The sequence below is a fragment of the Helicoverpa armigera genome, chromosome 13 (assembly GCF_030705265.1).
Source record: "Helicoverpa armigera isolate CAAS_96S chromosome 13, ASM3070526v1, whole genome shotgun sequence".
NCBI classification, from domain to species: Eukaryota; Metazoa; Arthropoda; class Insecta; order Lepidoptera; family Noctuidae; genus Helicoverpa; species Helicoverpa armigera.
Genome location: NC_087132.1, coordinates 20294 through 34552, shown reverse-complemented (window position 1 = coordinate 34552; position 14259 = coordinate 20294). Strand labels below are relative to the sequence as shown.

The following is a 14259-nucleotide window of genomic DNA, read 5'->3' as shown; positions in this document are numbered from 1 at the left end:
ACGAAAATATTCGTAATTTATTGTGACAGCTCTAATGTCAAGGATGACAAACACTTTTGTTTGTAGAATTATCTCGCTACAGAATGTTTATTAATATTTTTTTTGTTAATTGCTATTAATATATACCGCACAATATGGCACCTAAGAAAGATAAGAAGAAAGGAAAAGATGAAGAAGCTCCTAAAGGCGTATTTTCCGAAGTTGAACGAGCATTCTATGATCTACAGTTAGCGGATTGTAATCGAAAATTAGCTCGTCTTAGGCAAGCCGTCGATGAATATGAAATTCGTAATGAGGAATTGCAAAAGGCATACGATAAGCTTGACGAAGATAGAGCCGATATCATCGCATATTTGAAGAAAACTCTCAATGTCAAAAATGAAGAAAACACTGAGCTCAAAGAAAAAGTCAGAGGTTTGGAGGAATTAAGGGAAATAGAAACAACACAATTCAAACAGACTGTCACTGAATTGGAAAAGAATTTTACTACCATGAAAGATCAACTAACTTCAGAAAATAAACTGTTGGCTGGGAAGCTCAATACGCTCGAGGAGTTTAGGGCTATCAGGGATGATTTGATGAAAAAGTTTGAAAAACAAGAGCAATCCTTTGAAGATCAAGAAATGAAATACAAACGAATGTTATATGACGCTGAAAAGAAGTTTGTAATAGGAAAAGATAAATTAAAGAGAGAAATGGAAGAGAGGCTCCTGCAACTAGCACAAGAATTCCAAGATGCTAGTGAAATGCGCATTGCTGCCTCTACGCATAGAGTAATCCGAGAAAACATTGCTTTAAATAATCAATTAGATAGTTTACTAATGACACAGGCAAAAGTAGCCGAGCAAAATGAGAAATTCAGAGAAGATGAAAGGGCATCCCGGTGCGCTAAAGAAGTAGCTGAAGAACAAAGAGATAAAGCAATCAACAAGAGTATTATCCAACTCAAAGTCATTGATCAGTTGACATCAGCGTTCCAAGATGTGAAGAAACAAAAAGCTATATACGACAAGAAGCAGTTTGATAATGAAAAACTACAAATGCGAGTGCAACGATTGACTAAAGACAATGAAAGTCTCTTACTACAAGTCCGAATACTTGAGCAGAATCTGCATGCTAGCTTGGGCGAACAAAATAAATCCGTGGTAGAAACAGCTAAATTATTAAGGGAGCGTGAAAAGTATAAGAAGATATTAAAAGAATCAGCATTTGCCGTCCAAGCATCGCTTAAATTGGACAACTGGTCGAGTTTAGATCCCACGCGGGAAATAATAGATAGGCAAGTAGTACTAAAGAGGATACTTGCCGTCATAAATCAATATCGTGATGCTGCACGAGCCGAATCCATGGAGTCACTAGTCTCCCTTAGTAAAATTTATGATAAGGGAGATCTTGGATTTGAAGTTAAGCCCTCTCAGAAAGCTCCTGGTCCCAGAAGATCATTTGTCAGCGCTGGTGCCATTGGTGCGCAATCATCTTTAGAATCGTTTGAAGACAAACGTAGCTCCATAGCGGGTTCAATATCTTCATCATCCTCTTTCGGAAGCTTGAAGACAATTCCCAGTGTTGAACTTGTGCCCCCAGACGATGACCAAGTGCCAACACCTAAAGAAAGCTTGCCATCATTCACTGTGACGTCATTACATGAAAGTGGCAGCGAAAGCGAAGTAGAGGCCGAAGAAACTTTAGAAGATATGAATGACTTGGAAAAGATGCTGGCTATCAGTAAGGTTGAGATGCAGAAATCTTTGATGGCTGATTTGGCATCTCACATGTCTATGATGAAAATGGATCATAAAATGGGGGATACTTCTCAGCCAGCCTTAGCTGAGGAAGACGAGGAAGGAGCTGCTGATGATAGTAAGGCTAAGGAAGGAGCAGAACCAGGAGATGAGGAAACAGAACCTGTGAAAGATACTGCTGGAGGTGAGCAGGATACAGGTGCAGATAAGGGTGGTGAAGATGACGAGGAAAAGAAAACAAAAGAAGAGAGTGCGGAATGAGGAATTTATTTCGGAGTTTCAATAAGTTTTTTTTAAGTATCGTGTTCAATGGTATGTGAACGATGCGCATTAGTAAAATCCGTTTTCCGAAGTACTGGTAATTTGTACTGTGAGTTTATGTTTAGTGTAGTTTCGAGCAGTATCTAATGAATACATATTATAGTATACTGCGTGAGTCAATTACTATTTTTATTTACTCACGGACAGGTTAATTTACATCTTAGTGGTTAATACTTTCAAGGATCGACGAATATTACGGATGCGCATATTGTATTATTTATTTTACTGTAGTGAGTGTAATGTGCTTAGTTTATTTTGATGTATTCTGTGGTTTGAATGTTATTAAATATTTATTAAATACAGTTATACTTCTACACGAATCCGTATATTTTATTTAAAATCACAATCTCCCTGTATTATCATTAGCTATTGATTTAGATGCTGCTAGTCTTTGTTTTTCAAATATCGCCTACTCGTTCACATCTGCTGATTGCAATTAATATCTGTCTCCTATTTTAGTCTAGAATCTCGTACACAGAAATCTGTTTAATCTCCCTAAAATTCTAACATCCGACTTTGACGACTATAGCCCTCTTCTTTCACCAGGCAAACTTGACGGCACACATAACCAAGTTCCTCCTTCCAGGGTCAAGCAGTAGAGCTGGCCGCCTGCGAGTGTGCAGCACGACCCTGGGCAGGAGACTCCACCATGGTGGTGGCTGAGGTCGGAGCTAGGTGCCGCTGTGGCTGCGTGTTGCACCTGGCACCTGCTGCGAGGTTGCTGGCAGGGTCTGCCAGGGCCTGCCCTGCGAGATCGTTCTGGTTGCTACAGGTTAGTTTGTAGATGGTGTTTTAGAATTATCTGGTTCGTCAATTAGTTTACTGTCAGTGTTTACTAAGGTAGATAATATTAGGAGCGTTTTGGTTGATATATCGTCTTAGTAAAATAAGCTCGTCGTAATATTACTTTTTGCGGAATTGTCTCTCTTCTCTATATCTCTTTCTCTATATAGTCTACATAATAATATATCGTAACGATAGTGAATATTAATCCTATTCTAAATGGAAATTCTTGGATACAAAGCTGCCCAAAAAAAAATCTGGCTATGTGATACATAGAAAATGTCAGCTAATACTACTGCTAATACCGAAATTATCTTTTATCTAACAGTTATGTAGCACTTGTTACCTGCAGGTATTATCTAAATTCCTAGATAACACTAATTTTACATGTTACTTCAATGTTTTGGTAAATAGGGTATTACAACATAGGTACATTCTACCATATTGTTGGTGAGATTTATTTTGATCATCATGAAATAACAAGGTCAACTTCCTCGCTCTTACGCTCCTTTATATCTCGTAAAACTTTTTCAAAATTTTCTTAACCGACTCCACATTACGCATTATCAAGTCCTTCTACCACTGCAAATAAAAATCAAATAATTTTTCAACACTTACGTTAACTGCGTCAGAGCTTGCACCCTAACAGAAACAAAACGTAAAGGTCATTTGGGACTTAAAAAGTCCCAAAACACTTTCCTGAAATAGTCCCAGGAAGCGGTCACCACCTACGGTTACAACATGGGATATACCTATACCTAAACTTGTTGGAAGCTGTCACCTCGCTTTAGATCAGTCTATTCCAAATTGAACCTTATTGACATTAGAGTTAAGTCCTTTCAAAATAATAATTGTTAAAGTTTACGTAGATTAAATAAACAGAATGTCGTAAGCGCCAAAGACTATAAGGTTCACTTTCTCATGGATATATGACATTATATTATGATGTCCGTAAGTATGTGGACGTAAGGGAGTGTTTGGTTTGGCTGCTGGACTTGACACGTTTGTTTAAGATATATTACTTGCTTGGGTACACATAGTTGTATATTTTGTGTTGGATATGCAGACATTTTATTTTAAAATATTGTGGTGTGTAATATTGTGGTGTGTGTGATGTTACTTCAAAATTACTTATTTTTTGTTGGTATAAAATTATGCTATGCTGAGGATGAAGTATCCAGACCGTTTGAGATTAGCTATCAAAACCAGACAAAAATCTAATGAATCATAATTTTGCTGCCTTTTAATTTATGTCGTTTTATTACTAGAATTAATAACAGCATTTTAATCATAACTTCTCCAACAGCAGCTCGCCCAATCGACTATCCTAAATGTAAACGTTAGTATCGCCGTCAAGTCATTAAAACTTCCATTGTGAAGTAGGGCCGATATCCGACGGTTTAACAAACTAATATTGTTCCGGATACAGTTTACGGGACACCAAGTTACTGGCAACTGGCAATTAACTCGCAATGTGCCCGTTTAACTGAATTTGCTGTCAACCTCTCTAAAAGTTAACCGTTGTTATTGGGGGTGTAATTAATTGGGGGGGGATGGAACTTCATTATAGATTTTGATAGTATTTAGTTATGTATGGAAAGTAGGAAAAGTCTAGACAAACAAATGCATAGGTACAAAAGAAAGACACTAGGTAGAAAAATAGGTACCTCTATTTTTAAAAGTAGAATGTATTGAAACTTGGTAAATCGTGCAATATATTTAAAAATTAAGTCAGTAAAAGAACGTGAAGATGTCTCTATTTAGACGTCATGAAGTATTTACATATACATATTACAAAATGCATTATATTACTTAAATACGTAAAGACCCCGTATAACATCTTGAGACGCATTAATTCTGCTCAAAAGAACCTTAAGAATTTCACAAGCAACTTTCACTATTTATATAGCACTCCAAAATATTCTCTAAAATCCAAATTCTTAGCGAAGATTTTAGACAAGTTTAATAGTGAAAGAAAATATTCAATGTTAAACAAAGCCTGTAGAAGTGTCGAGAACATAATTCCTTTGAAAAATCAGTCTGTGAAGTGAGCGATTGGTTTCTGAATAACTTGTGAAAATAAGAAAGCTTAGCTGTTTTGTTATTGGAACGCTGACTTCAATTTGCTGCATATTTGTATTGAACTCTTGAAATATGATGTAAAAACATGATATACAGAACGAACTAGTTATGGTTAAGGTATGTTTACAGCGTGTGTTTTTTGTGTTAAAAAACGCTATTGAAGAGTAGGTGGTTTTCAAACTAAAAAGTATAATCATTATTCAAATAAAATAAAAAGTATAATCATTATATCAAATAATGATTATACTTTTTAGTGCTGATGCATCATCTTACAGCCTGTTACGTAAAATAATGGTGGGTAAAAGAATGCCAATAGAGTTATTTTTCATTTTATTTCTTGCGTTAAGAAGATAAAACGAATACACTATGGCTATGAAAACAGTTGATAGGAAAGATATCACTAGTATACCCCCTTAATAGATTCATTTGAAAAATATTCAGTACTAAAATAATTTATTTCATTTTGTTAAAGTTCTTATCAAAGAAAGACAACAAAATAACCACAAAGAGAACATCGTTACACTATTTTCAGGTTAAATGAAGTCTTTCAGTAAATTAATTAATTGTTTTCTTAACTTCATGTCAGTAGATGTTCTGAAACAAGAGTTTTAGAAAATTGAATTGTTCAGTTCGAAGAGAAGTCAGAAAGTTAGACCAAGTTCAGATCGCCAATCCTTTCAATCAAAAGTTTTGATTTTCTACGGCTTGGCTTTGTTTTTGAATGTAACGTTTTCACGGAAAATTTCTGGATAAAAATAGGTATTGAGGCTTTTTGTGGTAACTTGTTAACCTTTTTATTATTATTTCTGTATGTAAACCTATAAAGCTTTGTAAATGGGTAATATGAGAAATGCCTTAGGCAGTCTGACTTTATTACAATTCATATTTTTTCTGTGGATAGACAGAAATAACTTACAAAGATGTTTAAGACTGATTTTATGAATTATGTTCCGCCCTCGACTTCACTCGCGTATCCGGGCTACTATTTCCCACGACATTTAACAAAAAACAGCCATTTAAACTACTTTTTTTAAAATAGATAATTTAAAACGGAATCTAAAATAATTGGATAAATCGGACCAGTAGTTTTTGAGCTAAGGGTTCAAACCAACTGTCAAAACTAAATTGAATATTTCATTTCAATATAACCGTTTACACGTAATAAATTTACTAAAACGATTCCGTTCCAACTGATCTGTTCTAGTTTGATTTCAATTAAAAGTTATTGTTTATTCATAGAAATTGATGTTCAATCGTATTGTATTGTAACTTTACTACAATCAGTATTGGTCGGAATAATACCTAGCCATTGGTTATGAACTTAGGTAATTAACTAATCATGAAGACTTTACAAACCTAAAAGTTTAGATGTGTAGATAAATGTATGTGTTTTTACTCTTCCACACTTATATTATCAGAATACCTAACATTATATTGTCATGAACATGTAAATGAACAATTTTTTACCGATAGCGAGAAGTGATTCATTTGGGCCGCGGGTTAAACCACGAAAGGCCTTCCGTGGTCTATCTTCACTTATTATGGCTATAGTTCAATCAAAAAGATAAAAAGAGTACACATTTTATATTTTTAATTTACGTAATGTCTTCACCGTAGGCTGAAGAAGGTCTAGTAGTGAGACTGCGTATGGAGGCAGTGCGACTTCCGTGTGCTGGTCAGTCACTCCGGGCCAGAGATGGAGACTCCTTGGGTTCACCTCTCCTCGCCTCCTGGGATGGACCTGATAGTACTGCTGTGGTAAGTTGGCGTTTTATAGCTATGTTTTTAGCTGGCGCGTAGGCATTGTTCCTTGCAATCTTGTCTAACCTATAAAGTACATAGCCATACGTGATTTTTTTGACTTACCACGACTGAATATTGAAAATATCAAAGTATGTATGTACATATGTATAGGGCATTTTAAATTGAGCCGGAAAGAGCCGATGATTTATTTTTATGAATCAACACAGAAGGGCGTGTGCCACCCTGCAATCTGGCGGCCCACACGGCTGATTTAAACGCACCATAGCACGTGATTGTAATAGGACGGTGATTGCATTTAAAGTGGAGCATTATGAAAAGAGTACTTAAGGGTCTTCAAAATATCTGAACTTTAATGTTCTTTCTCTCTTGTAGACTGCCGGAGACGTGGAGTCCACAACAGATGGCAGTGGCGTCATAGAGATAGCTGGTGGGCGCCACATCCTCGTGGAACTGCGGTCTGATGACACCAGCGACCGCTGCGCCGGCGGATTCCTGGCTCATGCCACGCAGATGGGTGAGATATTACAGGCATTATAGACAGAGACGTTAGAGAGAATATGAGAAGAGTCCAAATGTACAAACTGTGAAAAATGGAACAGAACTCATTATGTAATGCAGGTGAAATTAAATAGTGAGAAGATACTAAGTAATATATAAATCAGAATGTTCAAATTAAATATCTACTAAAAGTAGCATCTTCAATGCCGTTGCTTTTATGCAACGGCTTATTTTGCAAGGAGCCATAAATCAATCAAACCTGCAGCTGCAGCATCAACTAGCGTTATAACGATAATGATAACATTCAGTTATCCCTCATCAGGGACAAAAAGCCCGCAGATTCCTACACAATCGATTTCCTTTCAATCTTGGATAACAAGTCTGATGTCCTATCACCAATCAACAAAAATAGTTAAATTAAACAATTTGAAAGTTTTTCACCTGTGACTTTTTAGGAACTGTTAGATAATAATACGTTGTTACACAGAGCCAATCCGCAACGCATCAGCAGCTTGGGCATCAATGAGTGGCGGCCTCTGGTGGCGCTCGGGCGGAGGCGCGCGTGGCCGTCGTCGCACTAGCAGCCGCTGCAGCGCTGGCTGCGTTGTGTCTAGCGCTGCATTCAGCGCACCGGACGAGGGCGTACCAGAGAGCTGCGGATAAGGACTCGCTTACTGATAGTGATGGTGAGTAGAAGAATCTAGATATTTTTATGGAATAATACACGCATAACACTGATACTACCTACTTTTCAATAAAATATGGGCTTTGAGTATAAGATATTATGCTTTACATTGGCAACATAATTAAGCAGTATCAATGTCATTCAACACACACAGCACAGCGAGAGGAGTCATTTGATGATTTTTGACGTGTCAGCAAACTAACTGCCTTCAGCTGACAAGGAATACATACAGTCGATATGGCAATCCAATAGAAAGACCCTTGGTAAAACTGTTTTCTTCTGGAATCTGCCCACCCACAGACCTGCCAAAGATGTTCAAAAGACAGCCGGGACCCACCAATTTAACGTGCTTTCCAGGACTATCATAAATAATAAATTCTCATCATCTTCCACAGCATGTTCAGCCTCCTTAGAACTGGGAGGGGCAGCATCAGGTTCACGCAGCACGCTACTCTCCGAAGTAGTAGGCGGTGGTGTGTCACTGCGCAGGCTGCTACCTTCGGGGAAGACCAGGCACACCAGGCTGAGGGACTCCGATAGGAACTCTGAACATGTGGAGCAGAGGTTAGTGTGATAAGGTTTTTTATTGGATCTTGTAACTGCGGATTTTTATAAATTATATCCTGTATATGGTGAAAATTTCAAAATTCAATCTCTAATCGTAAAACAACGCAAGTTATGGAAATCCTCATTAAATTGTTGAAAGGACAACTTTATCGATAGCAGCTCTATTAATTTAATCTTACATTAACACATAACAAAACTACACAGCATCTTTTTTTAGGCAGAAATGTGACTGTTCCTTATATGGTCGAATGAGAACCATCCGACTATGTATGTGAGAGAACTAGTACTAATCAACGGTAAAAAAAGGACAATTTAAATATTCATAATAATTTATTAAATTAATTTACTGAAACACATTTACTAAACACAGCTAATAATTAGGCACAAACTAAATAAGCGGTAGAACAGCAATTCGACAGTACAAATAAACATGAGTAATATTACCTGACAGTTCAGAGCACTATTGTGCCGTGTCCGCAGTCGAACAACTTCTGATCCGTCGACACGTGTGCGCCCACTTTTATACTACGATTCGGTAGTAAGTGGGGGTAACAAGAAATCAAATACGATACTTTCATAAACCGGAAGTTGATTAAAAAAATACAATAAACAATTTTAAAATAATAAAAACGTGTTTACTCTCACATGTATTTTTAGTTTTTGTTTCCTATACGTGTTTTACATAAAGCTACCGTCCTTCTGAACTTAGTTACAGGTTAACTCAGTACCCAGCTTATAACTTTCAATAAATGGCCCTTAAATATTTATATTTCTTCAGCGTACGAAGTTTACAAAAAAGAAGCAAAAGAAAGGAAAGTTATAAATATCGGTCGACACAAAATTACTTTAGAATATCCTTAACCTTTAATTAGAGGCCACTTGAAATTCTCAAAGAGACCCTTCAGTGAAGTGGGACGAAAGAAATAATTAATTAACAAACACTTGACTTCGCGAGAGTACACCGTTAACTATGACTCTATTGTTTGAGCACGTATTGGTACCTACGGGTATAACTAAATGATGGTACAGTCGAGTACAATGGAGGATAAGAATAGTTGATTATTTTGTGAATTTGATGATTTGGTGAACAATGACGAGAAGCAATAATGATGATGGGGTGACGACGATGACGATTGTACCTAATGACGACGACAATCACGAATACGTTGATGTCTTTGAATTTTATAAACTTTGTTCTTTCCTTGTTTGCTATTCCTCTTTCGTTCAATCGTAACATAACGCGGACAAACTCGCTGACAGAAGCTGTTCAAAACTAAAAACATATGCATAAGCAGACAACCTATGTATTGGTTCCCTCGTTGTAGACTGTAATGTATGCAAACCAAGTTCATCCCATACATACTAATCTTATATTTAGGGACGAAGAAGACCCAACAACGGACATTGAAGCGGACGCGAACGACAACACAAGCGTAGCCAGCGCAGACAGCGTCGCAAGTCAAGCCACTGTCACTCCAGAAACAGTGTCTTCTAGCAGTGCTCCTGTGACCGGGAATGTTATTCACACGCCGTCACCTCTGAGGAGATCACATACCGTGTCTGTGACTAATGTGACTGCTGTGCCACAGGTATGTTATTGTTTCTGACAGTTTTCTTGTTTGGTTGGTGGTACCTACATTTAAAGTGGCATGCCATTTTCATAACAGATATCGTGGCGTCCAGCAATGCTATCAATACTGGGAATATTATACACGCCGTTAGCCTCTGAAGACGTCTTTCAACTTTTTTCAATGCTGTTGTTTGTCTGTAGTTTTTTTAGAAATCTTTATTATAAACTCTGTCTGCCGCGCTTGAAATTTCGATACACAGCTAGCCTAGAGCAGAAGGACAAACCATTTTTATGTGCTTTTTAGTAGTTCCCCTATAACGTGAATAAACCGCGTTGAACAGCAAGTTAGAAGATTGATCAACATAGTTCATGACAGTCTTCTGATGAACATATTATTTACCCGTTACTTATACCTCTCCATCGATTCAGATAACATCCCCACCCCAATCAACGACGGACTCGCTGGCAGTGGAAATGAGCACCAGCGTGAGTAGCGTGAGTGAAAGGGACAGCTGCAGCGAGAAGGACAGGGACAGCATGTGGGACAAGGATCGCAGTGTGAGCAGAGCCTCTTCTTCAACGTCTGCAGCTACACTGACTAACGTGAGTGGTAGTGTGGAGTAAATAATCTGTTCTTTGGTGAAAATTATGGACTGTGGAATTTAGTTGAATTTCAAAATGGTTCCAATAGTTCCAAGTTTTAAGATAAATCTTGGAAGAGTATCGCCAATTTGATGATATCCTTGTAACCAGAAATGTTATCAATTATTTGATTCATTACAACCAAAAACTTTTCAAACCAACTCCTAATTTGAGGAGGTTCTCAATTCAACTGTTCTCTCTCAGGACACCTAGATGACTATAAAAGTTTCGTAATAACAACGGCTGATATCATAATTGCGATTTTCCAGAAACTGTTCCGTTCTTCATCTTCTTCCAGCTATAGTTTTATTTTAAATTTATAGTTTTCCTTTAATATTATATATCTTTTGTTCTTCCTCTTAGGGTTGGTACTCACCAGCGCTAAGCGGCGTGTCAGCAGCTCGCATCAGGGACAATCCGAAGCACACGAAGGAGTCTTGCAACCGTCGCCTGCTGCGGTCTGACCTCAGCCTTACTTCGCACCCGGAGATGGAGATAGACTATTATGATTACGAAGTCAATAATGCTGGTAAGGTTTTCAGTAACCGTGATTATGTAGCCAACAATTTTAAAATAATTCGATTTTTTAAAGTATTTATTTCGTGAAAAGTGAGTGAGTTTTAAATGTATACTATTCTTACATGGGGGCACGGTAGTGCACGCCAAGTTGATAAAAGCGACATGGCCGTATCATTTAGTTATATAACTTGATCCTATCTGCAACTGACAGAGGTCCCTGAATCTACCTTTTACCTAGAAAATTAATTAAAAAGAAACTGAATTGTCATTTGTCACAGGTTCAGTTCCTGGCTCGTACTTGGGAATGGATCCAGCGTTCCTGGTTTGGATACCACCGCTTGAAGAAGGCGACATTCTTAAGGAAATTGATGAAAATAAGGTGCCAATTTATGAGGTTAGTCGACTTTCAACTATGTCGCTTTCACATTTTCTTCATTTACTTCAGTTCACCCTTTAGTTATAATTGATTTCTTATGAAACTGTTCGTTCACAGGAGATTCTTCCAAAAGAACTTCACCCAGACCCCGGCAGCAACACTGAGTCACCCGAAGACAGACCATCTTCCAGCACTCTGAAGAGGAACCCGGACAACCGCATCAACAGATCCAACGAGTCCATCAAATCTTTCCGCAAAGTCATCGAGAAAGGCAACATAATACACCCCCTCAACTTCAGCATCAGTGATTTGCAAAACTCACCCAAAATGTCTAAGAGAAACAAGAAGAAGAAAGCCGAAAGTCCCGTGACGATACAAATGAAGGATCTGACGCTAACACGATCGCCAGTCAGAGTCCACAGAAAAGAGAATCGGAGTGACTTCGACACTTCGACTTTGAAAAGAGTTAACGAAGCCAAAGAAAAGATGCCGATACTTTAAAAGAAACGATTTTGCTGACATAAAGTTTGCCGATGAAAATTCGGATTCGTCAAACGAAATAAAATTTGCTGACGATTCACCGGATAGCAATAGGATTGTTGATAAATACAATGTTAGGACTTAGGATTTTATGATACAGTTTCGGAGACTACGTTCTTGATGTTGAACCTGGTAGATAGAAATACTTTTTGTGTACTCCTTAATTATAAAAAAATGTGATTAATCAACCTTCCTGTCCCAGTGTATCAGTCATTGAGGGTTTTCATATATTCTTTCTGAATATAAAAGCAAATATAAAAGTTACCAAACAATAAGCTGATGTAAGTCGTGTATTTTTCTATAATCAAGGGTAATAAATCCTTTAATTTTATTACAAAATATTCCCATTTCCCATTAGTTGAATGTAAGGACCAATCTGTGAATAAATCCGACATATTAGCTCTCATATCATCAAAACATATTTTTCAATGTCATATACCATTTATCACCAATGTAAGGTAGTCACACATTTAGTCATAGAATTTTATAATTAAAACTAATCGTTAGTAGAGTTGTAGAATTCACTTGACCGTCACTAATATAAAGTAATATTAAATGACACTTTGAATGTAGAAAAAGAAATAGTAAAACAACAGAAAAGTTCCGAAAAATTGGCTCTTAAATGGTCATTCTGAAAGTAAAATATTTATTATACTGAACTCGTATTTCAAAAATCGAATACAAATATAACATTTTTGATTAAATTATAAAGACGGAGCTATTTCTTTTTCTACATTAAAAGTAAATAAATGTTACACGCATTGTATAATACCATTGCATTTTCTGATTGTTCGCGAATATAAATATTATTTAGTTTTTATTAATAACTTATTAGTACATCGCTGTGCCCCCGCTGCCAAAGTGTAGTTAATATCTTGAATTTCAGTCAGAATATAATTTTAATATTTATTAGAAGACTGACTTCGGGCAGTGCAATAAATATTATTTGAAAAAATGTCGACTGTATTTTTCGATCTCTTGAAATTCTAGTCATTTCATGCCAAAGATTAATTTTGAGGTACTTGGCTCTTTTTTTTACAAAACTTTTTTTTAGTTTCGTAGAAAAATAATAAGCAGTCGTAATTAAGGCTTATATTTGCATTTCGTAAGTTATTAATTGCATTTATTTATTAAAGGAAACTAGCATTAAGTACATTATCGTATTGTTTTTAATATTATTGTATATTTAGGTAAGTGAGTCCTCATGTTTGTTTTCATGTTTTATTTGTGGACGCTCCATTAAAGACATTTTTATTTTGTAATTTGATATTGCTGTTTTATTTATTCACCCCGACACATTTTTTAAAATTATTAATTTCCACAAAACACATTAATCTAGGCAATTGTCTTACAAACCTTAGTATAAAAACCAAATAAAAATCTTATTTAGCCACATCTGTTGAAGTCAAGGTGAACCTAGTTAAATAAAGGTAAAGGGAGCCCTTATATCAAGAAGTTCCGCCGTGTAAGTTGTACGAGTCAACTGAGGAAACTAACTTTAGAACAAAGTACTGAACAAGGTATAAAGTCGTACCTAAGCTACAACCAAGAAAAACTTTATAAAAGTTAGAACACAAGCAGTCTGAGGAAATAACTGTACTTGTATCAATAAATTGAACCAAAAAAAAAACATTCTCAGGTACTCGATTAAAAAAAAACTTCCTTGTCCTACCATATTAAACTACTAGGAACCATGTATAAACTGCAGTGTAAAAAAAATGTGTAGTTTCTACGCGTTGTATCCTCGCACAGTTAATATAAAACCCACTGCAAATTTTATAAAGTAATGACGATGATGGCACCATGTTATTCATCATCAGAGATATAAGGCTCGCAGAAGGCTTTTTTGCTTCCTTCGATCTTGAACAGCAACTTCAATGACCTTCCAGCTGTGACCATTTGAGACAGCCTCCAAAATTAATATGATAATTTATCAGAATGTCACAGAGGCAATGGTAAGACTGTCTAGAAAAACCTATACTTTCCACAAATCACATTGCTCAACTTCAGTTTACTAGACTTTACTTTATCACACACCCATAGACTACCGTAACTAAGTATAACTATTAGTTAGGCATAGCCAACAAGTAATTGCTTGCAGTCGCTCCGTATTACTTGTAAAGGGTATCGGGGCTAACTGCCTGCCTATATCTTAGGCGATACGGGATGT

At 36.6% G+C, this 14259-nt stretch overlaps 2 protein-coding genes across 2 annotated transcripts in view; both read left to right on the top strand.

Moving 5' to 3' along the window:
* The window catches only part of LOC126056081 (uncharacterized), a 29704-nt gene extending 16348 nt beyond the window's left edge, over positions 1–13356 (top strand). The window contains 12 exon segments of the mRNA XM_064037595.1: positions 2650–2835; positions 6546–6686; positions 7065–7206; positions 7678–7756; positions 7758–7876; positions 8271–8439; positions 9821–10031; positions 10442–10615; positions 11018–11183; positions 11452–11567; positions 11667–12047; positions 12049–13356. Coding sequence (XP_063893665.1) covers positions 2650–2835; positions 6546–6686; positions 7065–7206; positions 7678–7756; positions 7758–7876; positions 8271–8439; positions 9821–10031; positions 10442–10615; positions 11018–11183; positions 11452–11567; positions 11667–12047; positions 12049–12174 — 2010 coding nt within the window. The 3' untranslated portion in view covers positions 12175–13356.
* Positions 21–2393, top strand: LOC135117719 (cilia- and flagella-associated protein 157-like). Its single transcript, XM_064037597.1, has one exon. The coding sequence runs from the start codon at positions 135–137 to the stop codon at positions 2001–2003; it is 1869 nt and encodes a 622-aa protein (XP_063893667.1). The 5' UTR covers positions 21–134; the 3' UTR covers positions 2004–2393.
* Positions 13357–14259: the final 903 nt, after the last annotated feature.

What these genes read in the sequence shown, in the direction of transcription:
- LOC135117719 (XM_064037597.1), top strand. Translation starts at nt 135, where the DNA reads ATGGCACCTAAGAAAGATAAGAAGAAAGGAAAAGATGAAGAAGCTCCT.